This window comes from Schistocerca piceifrons, chromosome 1 (assembly GCF_021461385.2).
Source record: "Schistocerca piceifrons isolate TAMUIC-IGC-003096 chromosome 1, iqSchPice1.1, whole genome shotgun sequence".
Taxonomy (NCBI): domain Eukaryota; kingdom Metazoa; phylum Arthropoda; class Insecta; order Orthoptera; family Acrididae; genus Schistocerca; species Schistocerca piceifrons.
In genome coordinates, this window is record NC_060138.1 from 174,954,177 (window position 1) to 174,972,952 (window position 18,776).

The 18,776-nt window shown below is 40.3% G+C and overlaps 1 protein-coding gene across 2 annotated transcripts in view; it reads right to left on the reverse strand.

Annotated features, from left to right (window-relative positions):
• The window catches only part of LOC124794626 (lysosomal alpha-mannosidase-like), a 154,015-nt gene that overhangs the window by 102,955 nt on the left and 32,284 nt on the right, over positions 1–18,776 (reverse strand). For both annotated transcript variants that reach the window (XM_047258133.1, XM_047258125.1), the window contains exon 2: positions 8,496–8,598. In XM_047258133.1, the coding sequence (XP_047114089.1) occupies positions 8,496–8,598 (103 nt within the window). The remainder of the gene's footprint in view (positions 1–8,495; positions 8,599–18,776) is intronic.

The window sequence follows — 18,776 nt, forward strand, 5'->3', positions numbered from 1 at the left end:
CCAAGATCATCCTGCAGACATTTATTTAAGGATCTATGGATATTCACAGTAGCTTCTCAGTATATACACTCTCTTATGAAATTTGTTATTAACAACCAAACCCAATTCAAAAGTAATAGCAGTGTGCATAACTACAATACTAGGAGAAAGGATGATCTTCACTATTCAAGATTAAATCTAACTTTGGCACAGAAAGGGGTGAATTATACTGCCACTAAAGTCCTTGGTCGCTTGCCAAATAGTATCAAAAGTCTGGCAGATAACCAACAAGTATTTAAGAAGAAATTAAAAGAATTTCTGAATGACAACTCCTTCTACTCCATAGAGGAATTTTTAGATATAAATTAAGAAAAAAATTAAAAAAATAAAATAAAAAAATACAAAAAAATAAAAAAGTTGTTATATTAACTTGTATGTTGTTAAATTAACTTAATTATGTCATGTATTGGAAAATTTGACTCGTTCCACATCATTACGAAATATCGTATTCATGATCCATGGAACTAGTATTAATCTAATCTAATCTAATCTAATCTGACCATCCAGCTTGATTGACGTCAGAAAGGAGATCCTGGATAGTCATGAGCAACAGGTGTCAAGGGTAGCACTGACCAATTGCCTGAAGATTACTCAGGGAGTCACTGACGATTGAGAACATCTCTTAATGCAAGAACCAACATGACTGAGGGCTTGAGTGATGGCCATCATTTCTGCGGTGAATACACTGCATTCCTTCAGCAGGGAAGATTGATCACTGCATCTTGCACGTGTGTAGTGAAAACCAGTTCATCTGTCAACCATAGAGCCATCAGTGTATACCACTTCTGAACTAGGAAATGCATCAAGGATGGCCAGGTGTCCGCAGCTCGTGGTTGTGTGGTAGCGTTCTCGCTTCCCGCGCCCGGGTTCCCGGGTTTGATTCCCGGCGGGGTCAGCGATTTTCTCTGCCTCGTGATGACTGGGTGTTGTGTGATGTCCTTAGGTTAGTTAGGTTTAAGTAGTTCTAAGTCCTAGGGGACTGATGACCATAGATGTTAAGTCCCATAGTGCTCAGAGCCATTTGAACCATTTGATGGCCAGGTACAGGTGGCAAAAAACAATGGGGTCAACAGAGAGTTTCAGTCCAAAAGATGGGTCATGAGAGATTTGAGGATGGGGTACACATTGTGGGGGTATATGTGATTGCTCCTTGACTAGAGCCAACACTGGAGAAAGTTAGAATTCAGATCAGAGAGACTGTATGTGAACTGCAGTCCTGAGCCTGTGTTGTGAGAGATGGATCTCCCTATCAAGAAAGAGAACATTGTGTTTCGGATGCTCAAGTCAACAGAAACTGTGTATCACATAGTTCAGCTGTGGTTGGCACCTAATCTGTTGTCAAGGGACCCCAGCCTCTGGAAGAAGACTGTTCACAGCACTGGTTCATAAGGCAACCATCACACACTGGACACCACAATGGTGTGTCAGATACAGCATTTGCAATTCTGAAGGTGATACCAGGCCATATACCAGACACCCATAATCAAGATGGATCAGGATAAGAGCCTCATAAAGTTGCAAATGTGTTGAGTGGTCTATGCCACAGGTGGTGTTACTGAGGCAGCACAATATAAAGGTGTGGCCAACAAGTTTGCTTAAACTGACAAAAATGGGGAAGGTTTGTCAACTAAACATTGAAGACCAGTCCCAAAAAGTGATAACACTCCACCACATTGGGCAACTGGTTACTGAGGTAGAGTTCTGATAGTGGACGGACAGCGTGAATGCGGTGAAAGTGTATGATGCACATCTTGGCAGCTGAAAATCGGAAGCCATGGTGAGAGCCTAGGATTGCACCTTTGTATGACACCCTGCAACATGTGTTCAGCAACACCCACAGTGGAAAAACAATAGTTAATGCAAAATTGTCAGCATACAGAGAAGATAACACTGTACATCCCATAGCTATAACACTGTATATCCCATATCTGCAAATGTTTCGTTGGTAGCCACTAGAAAAAGAACACTCAATAAAGAGCCTTTCAGGACTCTATTCTCTTGTATATGGCAGATACTGTAGGAATCACTAATTTGACCCAAAGAGGATACTGTGACAAGACGTTACAGACAAAAACATGGTGTGGGGCCTGGAGACTCCACTAATGTGATGACGCCATGTGGTGAGTATGTGATGACACCATGTAGTGTCATAGAAGACAGTGATAAGATGTTGACACCGGGCAAAAGCTCCCTGCATGGCAGACTCTAGACAGACCAAACTGTCTGCAGTAGAATAGTCTTGGAAAAAACTGCTTTGGGACAGAGCCAAAAGACCCCAGGTCTCAAGATATCAACATAGCTGCTGGCTCACCATACATTTGAGCAACTTGCAGTGAACATTAGTAAGATAATGGATGATAGATGTTTACCTCAGTGTGGTGTTTGCCCATTTTCGGTATCGGGGCAAACACGCGATGGCAACTCACTCTCACTTCAGATACAGTCAAAAGTGTCTAGGATGTGGCATTAGTGATGGACTGATAGGTGTTTCAGCATTTGGCTGTGGATGTGGTCTGGCTCTTAGTGGTGCATCAGGGCAATGGGCTAGAGCACTGCAGAATTCACATTCAGTGAAGATGGTTCTAGGTGATGTGTAGTTAAAGGTAAGTCAGTTTACTCCATCCACTGTTTGAGAACATGAAATGCAGGCTGATAATTCTCAAAGAGGCTCAAGCAAAACACTGAAAAATTTATCGGTAACATCATCATCTGTTCAAGAAAGGGTCGAGGGAAGATATGGGAAACTATCTCCCTATTTCTATTCTCCCAATCCTGTCAAAAGTGTTAGAGAAAGTAGCTGCAAATCAGATCAAAAATTTTATCGTAAAAAATGATATTGTAAGTAACCAATTTGGATTCCAACAAGGAAAAAACACACTGGATGCAGTAAATAGCTTTATTGAGAAGATATGCAAATCATTGGATCAGAGGAGTAAAGTCGCAGGTATCTTCTGCGAGCTCTTCAACTGCATTTGACTCTGTGAACCATGACTTGCTTATCTAGAAATTAAACAAATATGGGATTAAGGACAAAGCTCTGAAATGGCTCACATCATACTTGCACAACAGAAAGCAAAGGGTAAGTGTCAAATCAAATGCAGTGAATTATTATTCTAAATGGCGCACAGTATCACAAGGTGTGCCTCAAGGCTCCGTTTTGGGGCCAATCCTGTTCCTATTCTATGTAAAAGACTTGCCCATAAATATAAATTCCTCATCAGTTCTGTTTGCGGATGACACTTCCGTTTTAATTGAAGATGATGCAGAAAAAATTCAGAGCTCCATTGTGAGCACAATGGGCACTCTAGAAAACTGTTCCAGTTAAATGGCTTGAAACTGAACATTACAAAAACCAATATGGTACATTTCAAAACCAAACATTTGAAATGTGTGGATCTTAAAATACATCATCACAATCATCCTATGGAAGAAGTTACCACAGTCAAATTCCTAGGACTAAATGTGGACAACAACTTAAACTGAAGTACACATATTGAGTTACTATTAAATAAACTAAGCAGCTTCGCATTTGCAATGCAAATACTAGCAAACTCTACTGACATGAGTACACGGAAAATAGCATATCATAGTTATTTTGAATCTGTCATTAGGTATGGTATCATTTTTTGGGGAAATTCAAATAGTGTATCTCGAATACTGAAACAGCAAAAGAAAATTATAAGATACATGTGTACTGCACAACAAACAGAATCTTGTCGCCCATTATTTCGGAACCTGCAAATCCTAACAGTTCCCTCCATATACAATTATGAAATTATAATCTTTGTACACAGCAGACAAAAATTATTTGAGGAAAATCATTTTAACCACACATACAACACAAGAAATAAAAATAATTTTATGTTACCCACACACCATTTGAAATTATATGCACGAACTCCACAGTATATGGGGATGACAATATATAACAAGCTAATGGACAAAAATATATTTAATATGAAGCCAGAGAGTCTAAAAATAAGGCTACAGCAGATTCTGTGGGATAAATGCTACTATTCAGTAGAAGAATTCATAGAGGATGAAATGATAATTTGAGCAAGGGGTAATTAATTGTTAGTCTTTTATTGTATGTGTAACAAAATTGTATTATTATTATTATGATACCATTTGTTAAAATCAGTTGTTGTAATTAATTGTTAGTTTTTTATTGTATGTGTATTTTTATATTGTATTATTGTTATGGTACCATTTGTTAAAATCAGGTGTTGTATGTATATGGTAAAACTTTACCAAAATTTTGGCGTGTCTCCTGTACCTGAATCAAATGATTTAGATTATGTACGTTGTGAGACTAATAAACCACAATTCAGTGTAGAAAACACCATTCTGTTATACACCAAGTACACCAGTGGGGGACTGGTATCCACAGAGGTGTTGAACCTTTGCCCTAACATGCAAAGGAAGAGTGCGAGGTCCAGCGCATACTGTTCCCAGCATTCTTGTTTCTGTCATTTTGTTAGGTACCAGGTGCAGGCATGGAGCTGTTTAAGGGCAATGAGGTTCTCTGTCGATAGATGTCACTTATAGCATTGGAGAACCCATCTCCAGTCTAACAGTCATGGTGATTTCTGAAGTCCACCGAGGACTGTCTTCCGACAGGAGGATCCCGAGGAATAGGTAATTGCTAAGTCCACTGCCAATAAAATAACTGTGGTTGTGCTCTGGACAGCTACATTGATACCTCCATGTGGTATTATGCTAAGGGTAATGACAGAGGTAAAGGCATCTCAGTCAGCATTGTTGAGAGCCCATCTGGATGGACACCCAAGTAAGTGATGCAGAGGAAGGGAGAGGACAACCAGAAAATAATCACTGTCACACAGGTCATCATGAACTCTCCCATGTATGGAGGGGAGAGAACCAGGCAAGGATCAATGGCCAAGTAAGAGCCATATGCCAGTGCCCCTGCCCCCTCCCACAAAAGGATGGCTACCGTGTTGGGTTTTGGTGTATTACTTTTGCTAGAAAGCAAGGTTGCAAAAATACGAAGGAACAAAAGATGGAATGTAGACCACAGTCTGCAACCTTTAATGCATGATCCACACCACTGTAAAACTTAGAAGAGGAATTGTAGGTTAAACCCAACAAAGGTGACTATATAGTAAAGGATGAAAAGCTGTGGAAAGTGCTGGAAGAGAGAAAAACGAGTGTCCAAAACAATAAATCAAATTGAAGCATGACTGGCATCAAGAACCCAATGGAAAGGTAGAGGGGGAAAAAGAAGAATAGTAGAAGGATAGACTTGCAGCATGGAAAGGTAAGTAGCACTGCAAGGGCCGGGGTGCCATGGTAGCCAAGCATATACTCAGAAAAAAGATCTGTGACCCCTGGGGGTAAACCCTTGGGAGTTTCTACTCTTTAATGGTGCAATGACTAATTCAGTTTTGTCTTTGTTTCCTGTAGCTGTATGTGATTTAGGTGCGTCAAAATACCAGCTTTCAAAGTTCTACATATTTACTTGTACAAATAAAAGTTTCATTTTACTCACCAATTATTGACATGAAGCAATTGTTAAATATTTTGCACAACTATGGTGGATCACTAATAATTTCATTCTCACACAAAGAAGGTGTAATACAATGAGCACCTATATTCATAAATGACCATATAGTTTTAATACCGGCCCGTGAGCTTCCTATTTCTCTTGGCATAATATATTGTTTTAGCCTGACTGATGACATTACTCAGCACTTTTCAGTATTATTTGTACTAAAATTCTGTTACTGAGCTCTGAATGTTCTTCATATTATGATAAAGCTTTTATTTCTTCCTATTATTTTAATGCCATTAGTTATCCAAAGAGGTTGCTTATTAGCACTGCATATGTGACTGCATTTTTTTTTAAAGAGGAACTACTATTAAAGCAAGTGATAAGGATCTGAATAAATGTATTATATTCGTCATTCAGGTCTTTTGCAGTGCAGACTTCTTGCCAACTTAACCCCACAAGACTGACTAAGTGTCCGCATTACAATCTTTTGTTTACTACTTTGAGATATGAGTCTGCCTTGATTCTTTCCTGTATTACTATCTGTGCATCATGATCTGACTGTTACTAATTTTTCTCACATTGTGCCCATCAAATAGGTAATAATATGGTCATGTTGCTGTTCTCATGAACTCCAGCTAGGAAGTATACTATCAGTATCAGGTTGTAAGATTCAAATAAATCCATTAACATTCATTTTTCTGGAGAATTAGTCAGAAAGTTTATGTTGCAGTCCCCACAGAAAATCAGTATCATGTTCTTCTAAAGAATCCAGCCTAGCACAGTCTGGAGAGGACAACCCAGCCTAAACTAGGGACCTGAGAGGCCTCTAAGGAAAAGTTTTTTTCCAAGAAAATTTAAACACTCCTGGACTCACTTCAAATATTTTGTCCATGCAATGTTTTGTTCTTTTGAATGGATCAGCACATTTGACATAAATGGCTCCTCTTCTCTTCTGTAACAAACTCTCTGTATAGAAATCATAAGATGTTTCCCTCCAAAGAAAGCCTTTGTATTTCCTCACCCAGTAAATAATGCTCTGAGATACTAGAAATGTCAGTGTCGAGATTTATTAGCAATTCACTGATTTTTCCATTAATTCCATTAATATTTTGCTGAAATAATATTGTTGTATCTTCTGATCTGCATTCCCCTTTACTGAAATCTCTACCAGCATGAAAGGAACATTCCTCAGGAGAGACACCTTCTACTCAATTTCATCTTAAAAAAAGGTCTAGCTCTTCTACACATTATCACCAGAATTTGGCCTAAAGAGAGCCCAGGTCCACCGACACTACAATCACTTACAGTCTTCACCAACCATTCCTTCTCAATCCAGTTTCGGTGCAGGCCTGTCTAGCTGGAGCTAAGGATACATTCAACTGGTACCATCAAAGTGTGTGCCTTGTCAGTACTCATCAGCACCCTCTTAAGTCCAACACAAGCTGCACAGCACTGTTAATGTAAGGTTGACCATAATGTTGAAGCACCTGTACAAAATTAACATTAGTGGTCTGCGTGAGTAGCAATCCTATCCAAGTCACTGTCCTACCATAAGCCTAGTCCCTATCAAGACTATTCCCAACCATGATCCTCTTTAGTAAAATCCTTACTGAGCACAACAATTGTTTTAAAAATGATCATGACCTGGTACTCCTCACCTAAAGTCTCAGCCGTGACTGCTACCGCACTGCAGAATCCTCTCCTCCTCAATTTTCCTCTCTGACTTCTGCTTCCTAAAACTCTTTGAGTGTCTACTGCAAATTACTTGCTGCTATAGCTACTGGAGGCTTGTCTCCATATGACTGACAGCCCCTGTTACCAAAATTCAAAATGAAATTATCAGAGCACATTCTCTTCCTAATGGCATCATCCTCGATGTGTACCTAGCAGAGGCAGCAAAACTCCTGCATAGTTTGAGTTTCCATTTTTTATTAAGTTAAAGGCCCTGTTCTGTGAATTCTCTTGCAGTAGCAAATTGTAGTACATGACAAGTGCAACAAAGTTGCCACACACATCTGCTAACTCTACTACAGTGCAATTCATATTCTGTATGATGTTAGATTTGTAAACACATTATGCTATGGAAGAAAAATGGAAATAGAAGAGCACTCATTCAAGAATTAAAAGAAGAAACAAGAATGCCAACACCATTAATATTTATTAGTTTAAATCATAAACACACAAAATAAAATGACTGGATAGAAAATACTGAAATAAAACGCTCTGCTGATCGGAAAAACAAGCATTTTGCCTGAAAAAAAATTGTGAACAACAACATACTTTATGAAAAAATATGCTGTATATGCAGAGTACTCAGTTTTTCATATAATCAAGAACACACACTTTTTCATCAGTACCATTAGTACTGAAATGACAAAAGTATATAAAATGTAAACAGGAAAATTTCAAGACTACTAGTACAGATTAACTGAAAAATGACACAAAGCAAGTTCTTAAGACATTTCATTTGTGAATCATAATCTCATGAACAATCATTGCATATCAATGTAACTGTGGAACAGCCTAGCAGACTGTGGTGGACATTGTCTAACTGTGATCCAAGAGAAGATACTCTGGGAAATTGAGTGATTTCCCAGAAATTACGGGTGAAGCCTTTAATTTGATATTGAATACTGATAAATATCTTTAAATTACAATACCGTGTCAAAGCCATATTTTTCATAAAATCTGTGAGCTGAACTTCTGTTTTAAAATTCATGGCTTGGTACATTATTGACAAACTGACTCTTATTACAAGGTGACAACTATGAGTATATAAAAAACAACCATAGTTTATGTAAAATGAGAAATACTCTATTTTTTCCTTACTTTTCCCTTAAAAATGAGATGGGGAATAGAAAGTAGGGTAGGGGGCTGGAGCAAAGGGTGAAAATTGAATCATATATATAGTCAGATGTTCAACGCATTTCAAAATTTCACTCACTTCCATAGTAATACTGGTCCACTGTTTTCAGCCAACCAACATCATCATGTGTGTGTGCCACCAAGTGCACATTCAGATATCCAGGTTTTGGCTTTGGACATGCCTATAACAAAACAATAATACATCACTTAGCAGTTCCCACATTTACTTTCCCATAAAACAATTTTTTACAATTTAAATTATTTATTTTTCACAATACCACAATATAATTCAATACATAATTACATTCTTTTAGTACATGACACCTCACCAAGTCGTCTTCTTGCCTCAAAAAAGAACTTCAAGGACAATGTAACTTGCCAGACATACAGACTCTTGTAGACTCTTTTTCAAAAGTCTTCTATATTTGCAGGATGTTTATAGTTACGCTTTCACTACATGAGACAGTGTTGGAGGAAAGCTATTTATCATGTGGGTAACCAACTTTATAGGGATGTTGTTGAGGCTGTGCTGTAGATTTGTATTGTTAGTGGTGTCAGTAACATGACATGCTGTTAGGTGCCAGTACAGGTATGGCAACATAGGGTTGAAACAAGCTTTCGTGTGCATTACAGTTGTAGACAGTCAACATAAGTCTGAACAAAGTGAACAGGACTTTACTTGTAAACCAGTTTTATCAAAATATGTAGCATAGCGCTGCTGCTCTTCATTAGTACTGACAAATAAAACAAATGAAGAGTGTTCAAATTAACTGGAGATTTGGGAGTTGCTTCTGGAGCAGGCTAACAGCTATTTTTGCCACAAACTGTTGAAGTTACTGGTCCCGTGGATGAGAATGCTGGACACAATGTGACATCTTCAAGCAATACATGAGTAGGGTCAGGACAGCTGAATATTCCATGGCCCACCATTCTTAAAGTGCAGTGAACAGTTGTGAAATGGAACATCTAGTGTGATTCCAGGCTATCTTGGATGCAGATGGTGGTCACACTGACCAACAATTGTAGCCTGCAACATGAACTTGGCATGTACTTAACAAACATTACCTTCTAATTTGTAAAATAAAATGTATTTCATTCCATTGTTTATTCATTTCTAACTTAAGAGTGTGTGGTTTCACATTTTTGGTTCGTACAGTTCTCTCTCTCTCTCTCTCTCTCTCTCTCTCTCTCCCTCTCTCTTTTTTTCAGATTTATATGTTGTTCACAAACTGCAACATCTTTTAAGCTTTTCACTCTAATTAAGGCCACAGAAGCGGTTGTGGCAACAATGATAACCAAAGTACGAAAGACAACTAAAACAAGTATAAAAGTATCCATAAACCCCCAAAAATATACGTTTTTCATATTAGGTGCATTGTGCTGCCATCTACTGCCAGGTACCCCATATCAGCGACCTCAGTAGTCATTAGACATTGTGAGAGAGCAGAATGGGGCGCTCCACGGGACTCACGGGCTACGAATGTGGTGAGGTGATTGGGTGTCACTTGAGCCGGCCGAAGTGGCTGAGCAATTCTAGGCACTACAGTCTGGAACCGCGCGACCGCTATGGACGCAGGTTTGAATCCTGCCTCGAGCAAGGATGTGTGTGATGTCCTTAGGTTAGTTAGGTTTAAGTAGTTCTAAGTTGTAGGGGACTAATGACCTCAGAAGTTAAGTCCCATAGAGATTTCCACACTCCTAAACATCTCTAGGTTCACTATTTCAGATTTGATAGTGATGTGGAAACGTGAAGGGGCACGTACAGCACAAAAGCGTACAGGCCGACCTCGTCTGTTGACTGACAGAGACCGCCGACAGTTGAAGAGGCACCTAATGTGTAATAGGCAGACACCTATTCAGACCATCATACAGGAATTCCAAACTGTATCAGGATCCACCGTCAAGTACTATGACAGTTAGACGGGAGATGAGAAAACTTTGATTTCATGTTCGAGCGGCTGCTCATAAGCCACACATCACACCGATAAATGCCAAATGATGCCTTGCTTGGTGTAAGTAACGTAATCAATGGACGATTGAACAGTGAAAAACGTTATTTGGAGTGCTGAATCATGGTACACAACATGGCAATCCGATGGCATGGTGTGGGTATGGCGAATGCCCGGTGAACGTCATCTGCCAGCGTGTGTAGGGCCAACAGTGGTGTTGGTGTTGGTGTTGGTGGTATGGTGTGGGCGTGTTTTTCATGAAGGCTTGCACGCCTTGTTATTTTGCGTGGCACTATCACAGCACAGGCTTGCATTGATGTTTTAAGCACCTTCTTGCTTCACACTGTTGAAGAGCAATTAGGGGATGCTGATTGCATCTTTCAACACGATTGAGCACCTGTTCATAATGCACGGCATGTGGCGGAGTGGTTACACGACAATAACATCCCTGTAATGGACTGGCCTGCACAAAGTCCTGACCTGATCCTATAGAACACCTTTGGGATGTTTTGAATGCTGCATTCGTGCCAGACCTCATCGACCAACATCGATATCTCGCCTCGGTGCAGCACTCCATGAAGAATGGGCTGCCATTCCCCAAAAAACCTTTCAGCACCTGATTGAACGTATGCCAGCGAGAGTGGAAGCAGTCATCAGGGCTAAGGGTGAGCCAACACCATATTGAATTGCAGCATTACCGATGAAGGGCGCCATGAACTTTTAAGTCATTTTCAGCCAAGTGTCCGGATACTTTTGATCATATAGTGTATGTAATCAATAGAAAGTTCCTAATGGGAGGTAACCTCCATGGTATACTGTCGCTGCAAAGAAACTGCTAAATAAACACAGAGACAGCTGCATAATAGTTGGAAAACAAAGAGTAGGGCTACAGATAGAGAGATACTGAATGAACACTTTTGGATGTCAAGAGGGCAATGGATGATTACGTCAGTGAATGGCATAGCAGAATATTGTCAAGTGATCTTTCACAGAACACAAAGAAATTCTGGTCATATGTTAAAGTTGTTAGTGGAAGCAAAGTTAGTGTCCAGTCACTAATGAGACAGGAACTGAAATTGAGGGTAGTAAAGCATTTGCCGAAATGCTTAATTCCATTTCCAAATGTTCCTTTACAAAGGAAAACACAAGATACTTGCGCCATACCACTGCAAAGAAGAATGGGATACGTATTAGTAACAGTGTTAAGTACGCTTCATGGCCCGATGGAAGTCGCCGTCGCATTCTATACTGAGGGGACTGATGACCATAGATGTTAAGTCCCATAGTGCTCAGAGCCATTTTTTTTTCTATACTGAATTTGCGGCTGAGTTAATCCCCCTTCAAACTATAATCTATCATAGATCCCTCGAACACAAAACTGTGCCCAGTCCGAGGAAAATGGCACAGGTCACACCAGTCTACAAAAAAGTAGTAGAAGTGATCCACAAAACTACTGTCCAATATCCCTGACATCTTTTTGTTGTAGAATCTTAGTACATATTCTAAGCTCAAACATAATTATGGCAACCAGCATGGATTCAGAAAATATCCATCATGTGGAACCCTACTTGCACTTTTCGCGCATGACATACTGAAAGCTTCGGCTCAAGGCAACCGAATAGATGCAATGTTTCTTGATGTTCGAAAAGCATTTGACTCGGTACCACATCTACGCTTATTGTAGAATGAACAATCATAGGGGGCTATCAAATGATTTTTGTGACTGGATTGAGGAGTTTTTGGTAGGGAGGACGCAGCATGTTATCTTGGATGGAGAGAGATTGTCAGATATAGAAGTAACTTTAGGTGTGCCTCAGGGAAGTGTATTGGAACCCTTGCTGTTCATGTTGTGTAATAATGACCTTGCAGACAATATTAATAGTAAAGTCAAGCTTTTTGCAGATGATGCAGTTATTTACAATCAAGTACTATCTGAAAGAAGCTGCATAAATATTCAGTCAGTGGTATAGAGCTTGGAAACTTGCTTTAAAAGTTCAAAACTGTAAGATTTTGCATTTCACAAAACTAAAAAACGTAGTATCCTATAACTAACATCAATGAGTCACAGCTGGAATCGGCCAACTCATACAAATAGCTGGGTGTAACACTTTGCAGGGATATGAAATGGAATGATCACACATGTCCAGTCGTGGGTAAAGCAGATGGTAGGCTTCTGTTTATTGGTAGAATACTGGAGAAGTGCAATCACTCTACAAAGGAGATTGCTTAGAAATTCTAGAATATTGCTCATGTGTGTGGGACCCGTACCGTATATACCTAAGAGGGATACTGAAAGTAAACTGAGAAGGGCAGCACAAATGCTCACAGGTTTTTTTAATCCATGGGAGAGTGTCACAGAGATACTGAAAGAGCTGATCTGGGAGACTCTTGACGACAGACAAACTATCCCGAGAAAGTCTGTTAAAGTTTCAGGAACCGCCTTTAGATGAATACTCTAGAAATATACTACAATCTCCTAAGTATCGCTCACTTAGGGATTGTGAAGATAAGATTAGAATCATTACTGCACGCACAGAGGCATTCATTCAAACAATCGTTCTTCCCGCGCTCCATACGTGAATCGAACAGGAAGAAACCTTTATAACTGGTACAATGGGACGTACCCTCTGCCATGCGCCTCACGGTAGTTTGCGGAGTATAGATGTAGATGTAAACGACACCATCATCAGCAAACACTCTAAGAGCTGATCAAATTGTTTCCTAAATCGTTTATGTGTAATAAAAGAAGTGGAAGACCTATAATACTTTCTTGAGTTCCGTTTTACTACACGACTTCCTGTCAATAAATAGGAACTGTGGCCTTTCCGGAGGGACATCACGAAGCCATTCACACAACGGAGTCAATACGCCATAGGTTCGCAATTTTAGCAAAAGTCATTTGTGGGGAACGGCGTAAAAAGATTCTAGAAACATGGAATAACTTGATATCTTCTGTCGACAGCACTATTCCACCATGGATTGTGGAACACACATTTACAGCAATCATCAATACAAGACAAAAGCAGTTTGTGTTCACTGTTTCATAAAACCTTAATGGTATTCTTATTAGTTCACAGCTTCTATTTAAGCACCAGAATTTTTATATCACGCAAAACAAATCTCCTGCAACTGTAAGGTCAAAATTAAGTTCTCTATTTCACTGTAGTAATAATTGTTTATATGTGTGTGTGTGTGTGTGTGTGTGTGTGTGTGTGTGTGTGTGTGTGTGAGAGAGAGAGAGAGAGAGAGAGAGAGAGAGAGAGAGAGAGAGAGAGAAATATCCCTGCCTAATAATTATAAGCAAATGATGTACGGTACCCCATAATATGTGAAGTTTTGTGGATGATTTTTTTTTTTTTTTTTTTTTTTTTAAGATGATGGTTGGTTGGGGAGAGGAGACCAAACAGCGAGGTCATCGGTCCCATCGGTCTAGGGAAGAATGGAGAAGGAAGCCGGCTGTCCCCTTTCAAAGGAACCATCCCAGCATTTGCCTGAAGTGATTTAGGGAAATCACGGAAAACCTCAGTCAGAATGGCCGGACGCAGTTTTGAACCGCCGTCCTCCCGAATGCGAGTGCAATCTGCTAACCACTGCGCCACCTAGCTCGATGAAGATGATAAAGCAAATTGAAAACGTAGGAAAATAACAAAGAGAAAACGGGGATGTGATCCTCATTTGCGTATCAAAACAAAAAATTCATAAAACAAGCGTCGGAATCCAGGGTTATCTTCAACGGCACCCAAGTTATTACGTATCTCATCTAATTAAGGAAGGATCTACTCCGCTGTTAACATTGACTGGAATTACTGTGTCCAAAAAATGTTCAAATGTGTGTGAATTCCTAAGGGACCAAACTGCTGAGGTCATCGGTCCTAGACTAACTAATTTAAACTAACTAAGACTAACGTATGCTAAGAACAACACACACACACACACACACACACACACACACACACACACACACACACATGCCCGAGGGAAGACTCGAACATCCGGGGGCAGGGGCCGCACAGTCGATGACATGGCGCCTCAAACCACGCGGCTACTGTGTTCTTAGAGCGCTACGTTACAGAAACAGTCAGGAAGCCCTGTTGGTGTGCATTGGGTAATTACAACGAAATGTTAAGATTAAAAAATAAGTGGCCATCAATCAGCATCGGCGTAGCAACGTTTGAGAAAGGGCAAACTCTCGCTGCTGAGCACAAGCATGGAAGACTGACAAATTCTTTCTTCCGAAGATCTTACAAAGGTGCATATACAATGTTATCAATCTATGGTTATTATCTTCACGTATGTTTCTGCCCTTGTTTCCACCTGTTAGTTATTTCAATATAACACCCTCGGGTCTGCCGCCAGATCACGTTTTGTACAGTAAATGTCACAATATTTGTTCGAGGCAATTGCTCGATATCGTCAGGTGGTGGCTGCTGCTTAGTCCTGGCAAGTAGTAGTGAAAAATATGGCAACTCGTTAATCATTTACTGGTACGTAAATGATTTTCAGTTTTTTTAAGACAGTTAAAAAAATGTGTGTGAAATCTTATTGGACGTGACTGCTAAGGTCATCAGTCCCTAAGCTTACACACTACTTATCCTAAATTATCCTAAGGACAAACACACACACACACACACATCCATGCCCGAGGGAGGACTCGAATCTCCGCCGGGACCTGCTGCACAGCCCCTGACTGCAGCGCCCAGACCGCTCGGCTAATCCCGCGCGGCTTGGGGGTAGGATGTCATACGGGCCGACTTGGAGCAGGAGAGGCACCACAGGACATTTTATTTTCTACTGTCTATACTTTTACAAATAAATTCATAAAACTTTGTCAGCATAACCAGGAAGGATTCACACTCACTCATAGCAGTGGAAGTGCAAAAACATAACAAAATAATTTTTTTTAGATATGAAATTTCATCATTTTTTCCACTTACTGTTGGCTGCATTTGTTGCTCTAGGTACATTTTTCTTCACAAGTAAGAGAGATTCTTTGATGAATTTTGCACAGCATACAAACCATACTTACAGGTGTATGAAACTCTAGAATTTTCCAAATCTATTAAAAACTGTGGTAAAAATTGAGATAATTAACTACAAAATTTGATTTTTTCCGAACATAAAGTTTAAAACATAACAGCTCATTCATTTTTTCATAAATTAAATAGATTCTAGAGTTTCAGACACCTGTAAGTATGGTTTGTATGCTGTGCAAAATTCATCGAACAGTCTCTCTTACTTATGAAGAAAAGTGTACCTATAGCAACAAATGCAGCAAGTGCACGCCATTCTTTTGCCCATACTCGTTCTCTCTTCATCTTGATATACATGGTGATCAGAAACGGTCTGATATGCTTGCAAGGGTGTCGCGGAGTAGGTTTTGCTGAGAAATAATTGTTAAGAGAAAAATCGATACTTTGCGCCGTCTCCGAGTTTATTAGCATTGAAGTTAGCCAGGCAGGCAGTTGGCGTTGCGCGCAAATTCAGGCGGCCCGCCAGATAAAATATGTCAGTTGTTCTCATAGCGTAGATGATAGCCAACGAGACTGCTAAGCCTTTGGCTCGGATTCGGTCCTAACTAGCATCCCATGTCCTATTTTTGTATCGCTCTCTTGTTCGGTTTTTGAAAACTAATTAAGAACACAGCTTGGGGAACGCCAGAAATCACTTCTGTTTTACTCGATGACTTTCCGTCAGTTACTACGAACTGTGACCTCTCTGTCAGGAAATAACAAATCCAATCACATAACTGAGACGATATTCCATAAGCACGCAGTTTCACTACAAGCCGCTTGTGTGGTACAGTGTCAAAAGCCTTCCGGAAATCCAGAAATACAGAATCGATCTGAAATCCCTTGTCAATAGTACTCAATACTTCATGCGAATAAAGAGCTAGTTGTGTTTCACAAGATCGATGTTTTCTATACCCATGTTGACTGTGTGTCAATAGAGCGTTTTCTTCTAGGTAGTTCATAATGTTCGAACAGAATATATGTTCCAAAATCCTGCTGCACATCGACGTTAATGATATGGGCCTGTAATTTAATGGACTACTCCTACCACCTTTCTTGAATATTGGTGTGACCTGTGCAACTTTCCAGTCTTTGGGTACGGATCTTTCGTCGATCGAACGGTTGTATACGATTGTTAAGTATGGAGGTGTTAAAGCATACTCTGAGAGGAATCTAACCGGTACACAGCCTGCACCAGAAGACTTGCTTTTATTAAGTGATTTAAGTTGCGTCACTACTCCGAGGATATTTACTTCTACGTTACTCATATTGGCGGCTGTTCTCAATTCGAATTCTGGAATATTTACTTCGTCTTCTTTTGTGAAGGCACTTCGGAAGGCTGTGTTTAGTAACGCTGCTTTGGCAGCACTGTCTTCGATAGTATCTCCATTGATATCGCGCAGAATATCAAACGACCTCATCTACTGGTGACTGTTAGCTTCGTGTCATTTTTCCATTTACAGCGCTGCGGCAGATTCTTCAGAAATATAGTGACACAGTCCGCTATTACAGTAGCTTCATCCTTCAGAGAAAACTCAAGGGGAGTGGAATAGCTGGAAGTGCGGGAAAAATCTATGGTTGGTGAAGCCAAGTACCTGGATATGACTAAATTTCCGTCTAGTTACTAAGTCGAGGTATAGTTTTCCTTGTGTGCCTCCACATGGGATACTGTTCTTTAGCATACACATTTTTTTCTGTAGAGACGCGTCACATTTGTGAAGTTGTTAAAAACTTCTGTAGGTGTCTGCAAGAAGGAGTTCATTTTGCACGTAGTTAGTGTGACAGTACAGAGTTCACGTGGAACGTTCTCTCTCTCTCTGCATAATGACTTTAAAACTGTCAAAAAGTTACTAAATTTTTCTCTGTCTTCCCAGCTCCCAACAGAAGTTACAGGATGGTACTCTTTATGCATTATACACTTACGTACCAGTCAGCCACTAACTGTTTCATTTTGGATCTTTATATAGATCACTTTTAGCTTATTATTATTATTATTGTTGGTTAATGAAATTGGTCTTGTGCGAGGATGTGCTGAAAAGTAATGCTCCGAATCTTTTATGTGAAAACCCTTACAACTTTTTGAATAAAGAAACGCTAAGATTCTACATCGTTATCCTTCATGTCTCTATATTTGCTGCCCTTTACCGCTAGAGCGCCCCGAATTGCAGTGTCTAATATGGCAGTGTGTAATGTAACTATATTGGTGATGGTTCAAATGGCTCTGAGCACTATGGGACCCAACTGCTAAGGTCATTAGTCCCCTACAACTTAGAACTAGTTAAACCTAACTAACCTAAGGACATCACACAATCATGCCCGAGGCAGGATTCGAACCTGCGACCGTAGCGGTCTCGCGGTTCCAGACTGCAGTGCCTAGAACCGCACGGCCACTTCGGCCGGCTCGGTGAGTGAGAAATAGCTTGCTGTAATCGAGTTTCTAATCGAAGAAGACGTGCCTCCTATTGAAATTCATTTCTTTCAACTTGACAATCCCATACCACACTCGAGCGCTGCGACTTCTGATCGATGCTCCTCCATACAGCCTCGATTTGGCCCCATTCAACTGTCATCTGTTTCCAAAGTTCAAAGAACATCTTTGACAGTGATGAAGCGGTAGAAGCAGAGGTGTGGTTGTGGCCCTATCAAGAAACTCAAAGATTCTACAGTGGCGTTATCAACAAAATAGTCTCCCGCTGTGAGAATTTTAACAAAGTTTGCTTTATTTAAAAGCTTAAAAAGTTTCCTATAAAAAATTCGGAGGCATTACTTTTCAGCACGCCCTCTTAGTTTATTTTCTGATATGGTTTGTTGACCAGTGCTTGGACATGAATGACGCCGCTCCCATGCTCCCATGACAATAAGGCCAACTTCGAATAGCATTCACTTATCGCGTCAGAAGCTGTCACCAATTAAAAGAAGCTATCACACCTGCTAGAAAAAATGAATTTTGTCTAACTATTGAATTGTTCTGCAGCGATCAATCTGCTCGGAATGCTTTCGCTAACGTTTCGCATGCTGTAGGGACTGTTTCATGGTCCTGACACGTTTCCTGCAGATGGAAAATTCGTACATTACTTCCGTTGTTAGCGCCTTCGCGCAAGGGCTACTCAGCACTAATATTGTTCGACGGAGTGAACTTTGTGTTACCGGATGCATACGTTCATATTCAGCAAAGACGCTGATTACAACGTTGTTAACCGCTTAGAATCCTCTACCAAGACCTTCTCCTTCTTCATTCTCCCTGCCTTTTCCCGTCCTCCACGGGGTCGGCAATTGTTATATGGTTGATGCAATGTTAGTAACAGTTGGAGATGAATACCCTTCCTGACGAAGGCATCCCTCTCCCCCCCCCCCCCCCCTCCCTCCACCTCCGTCGCAATGCACCACCTGGGAGAGAATCTG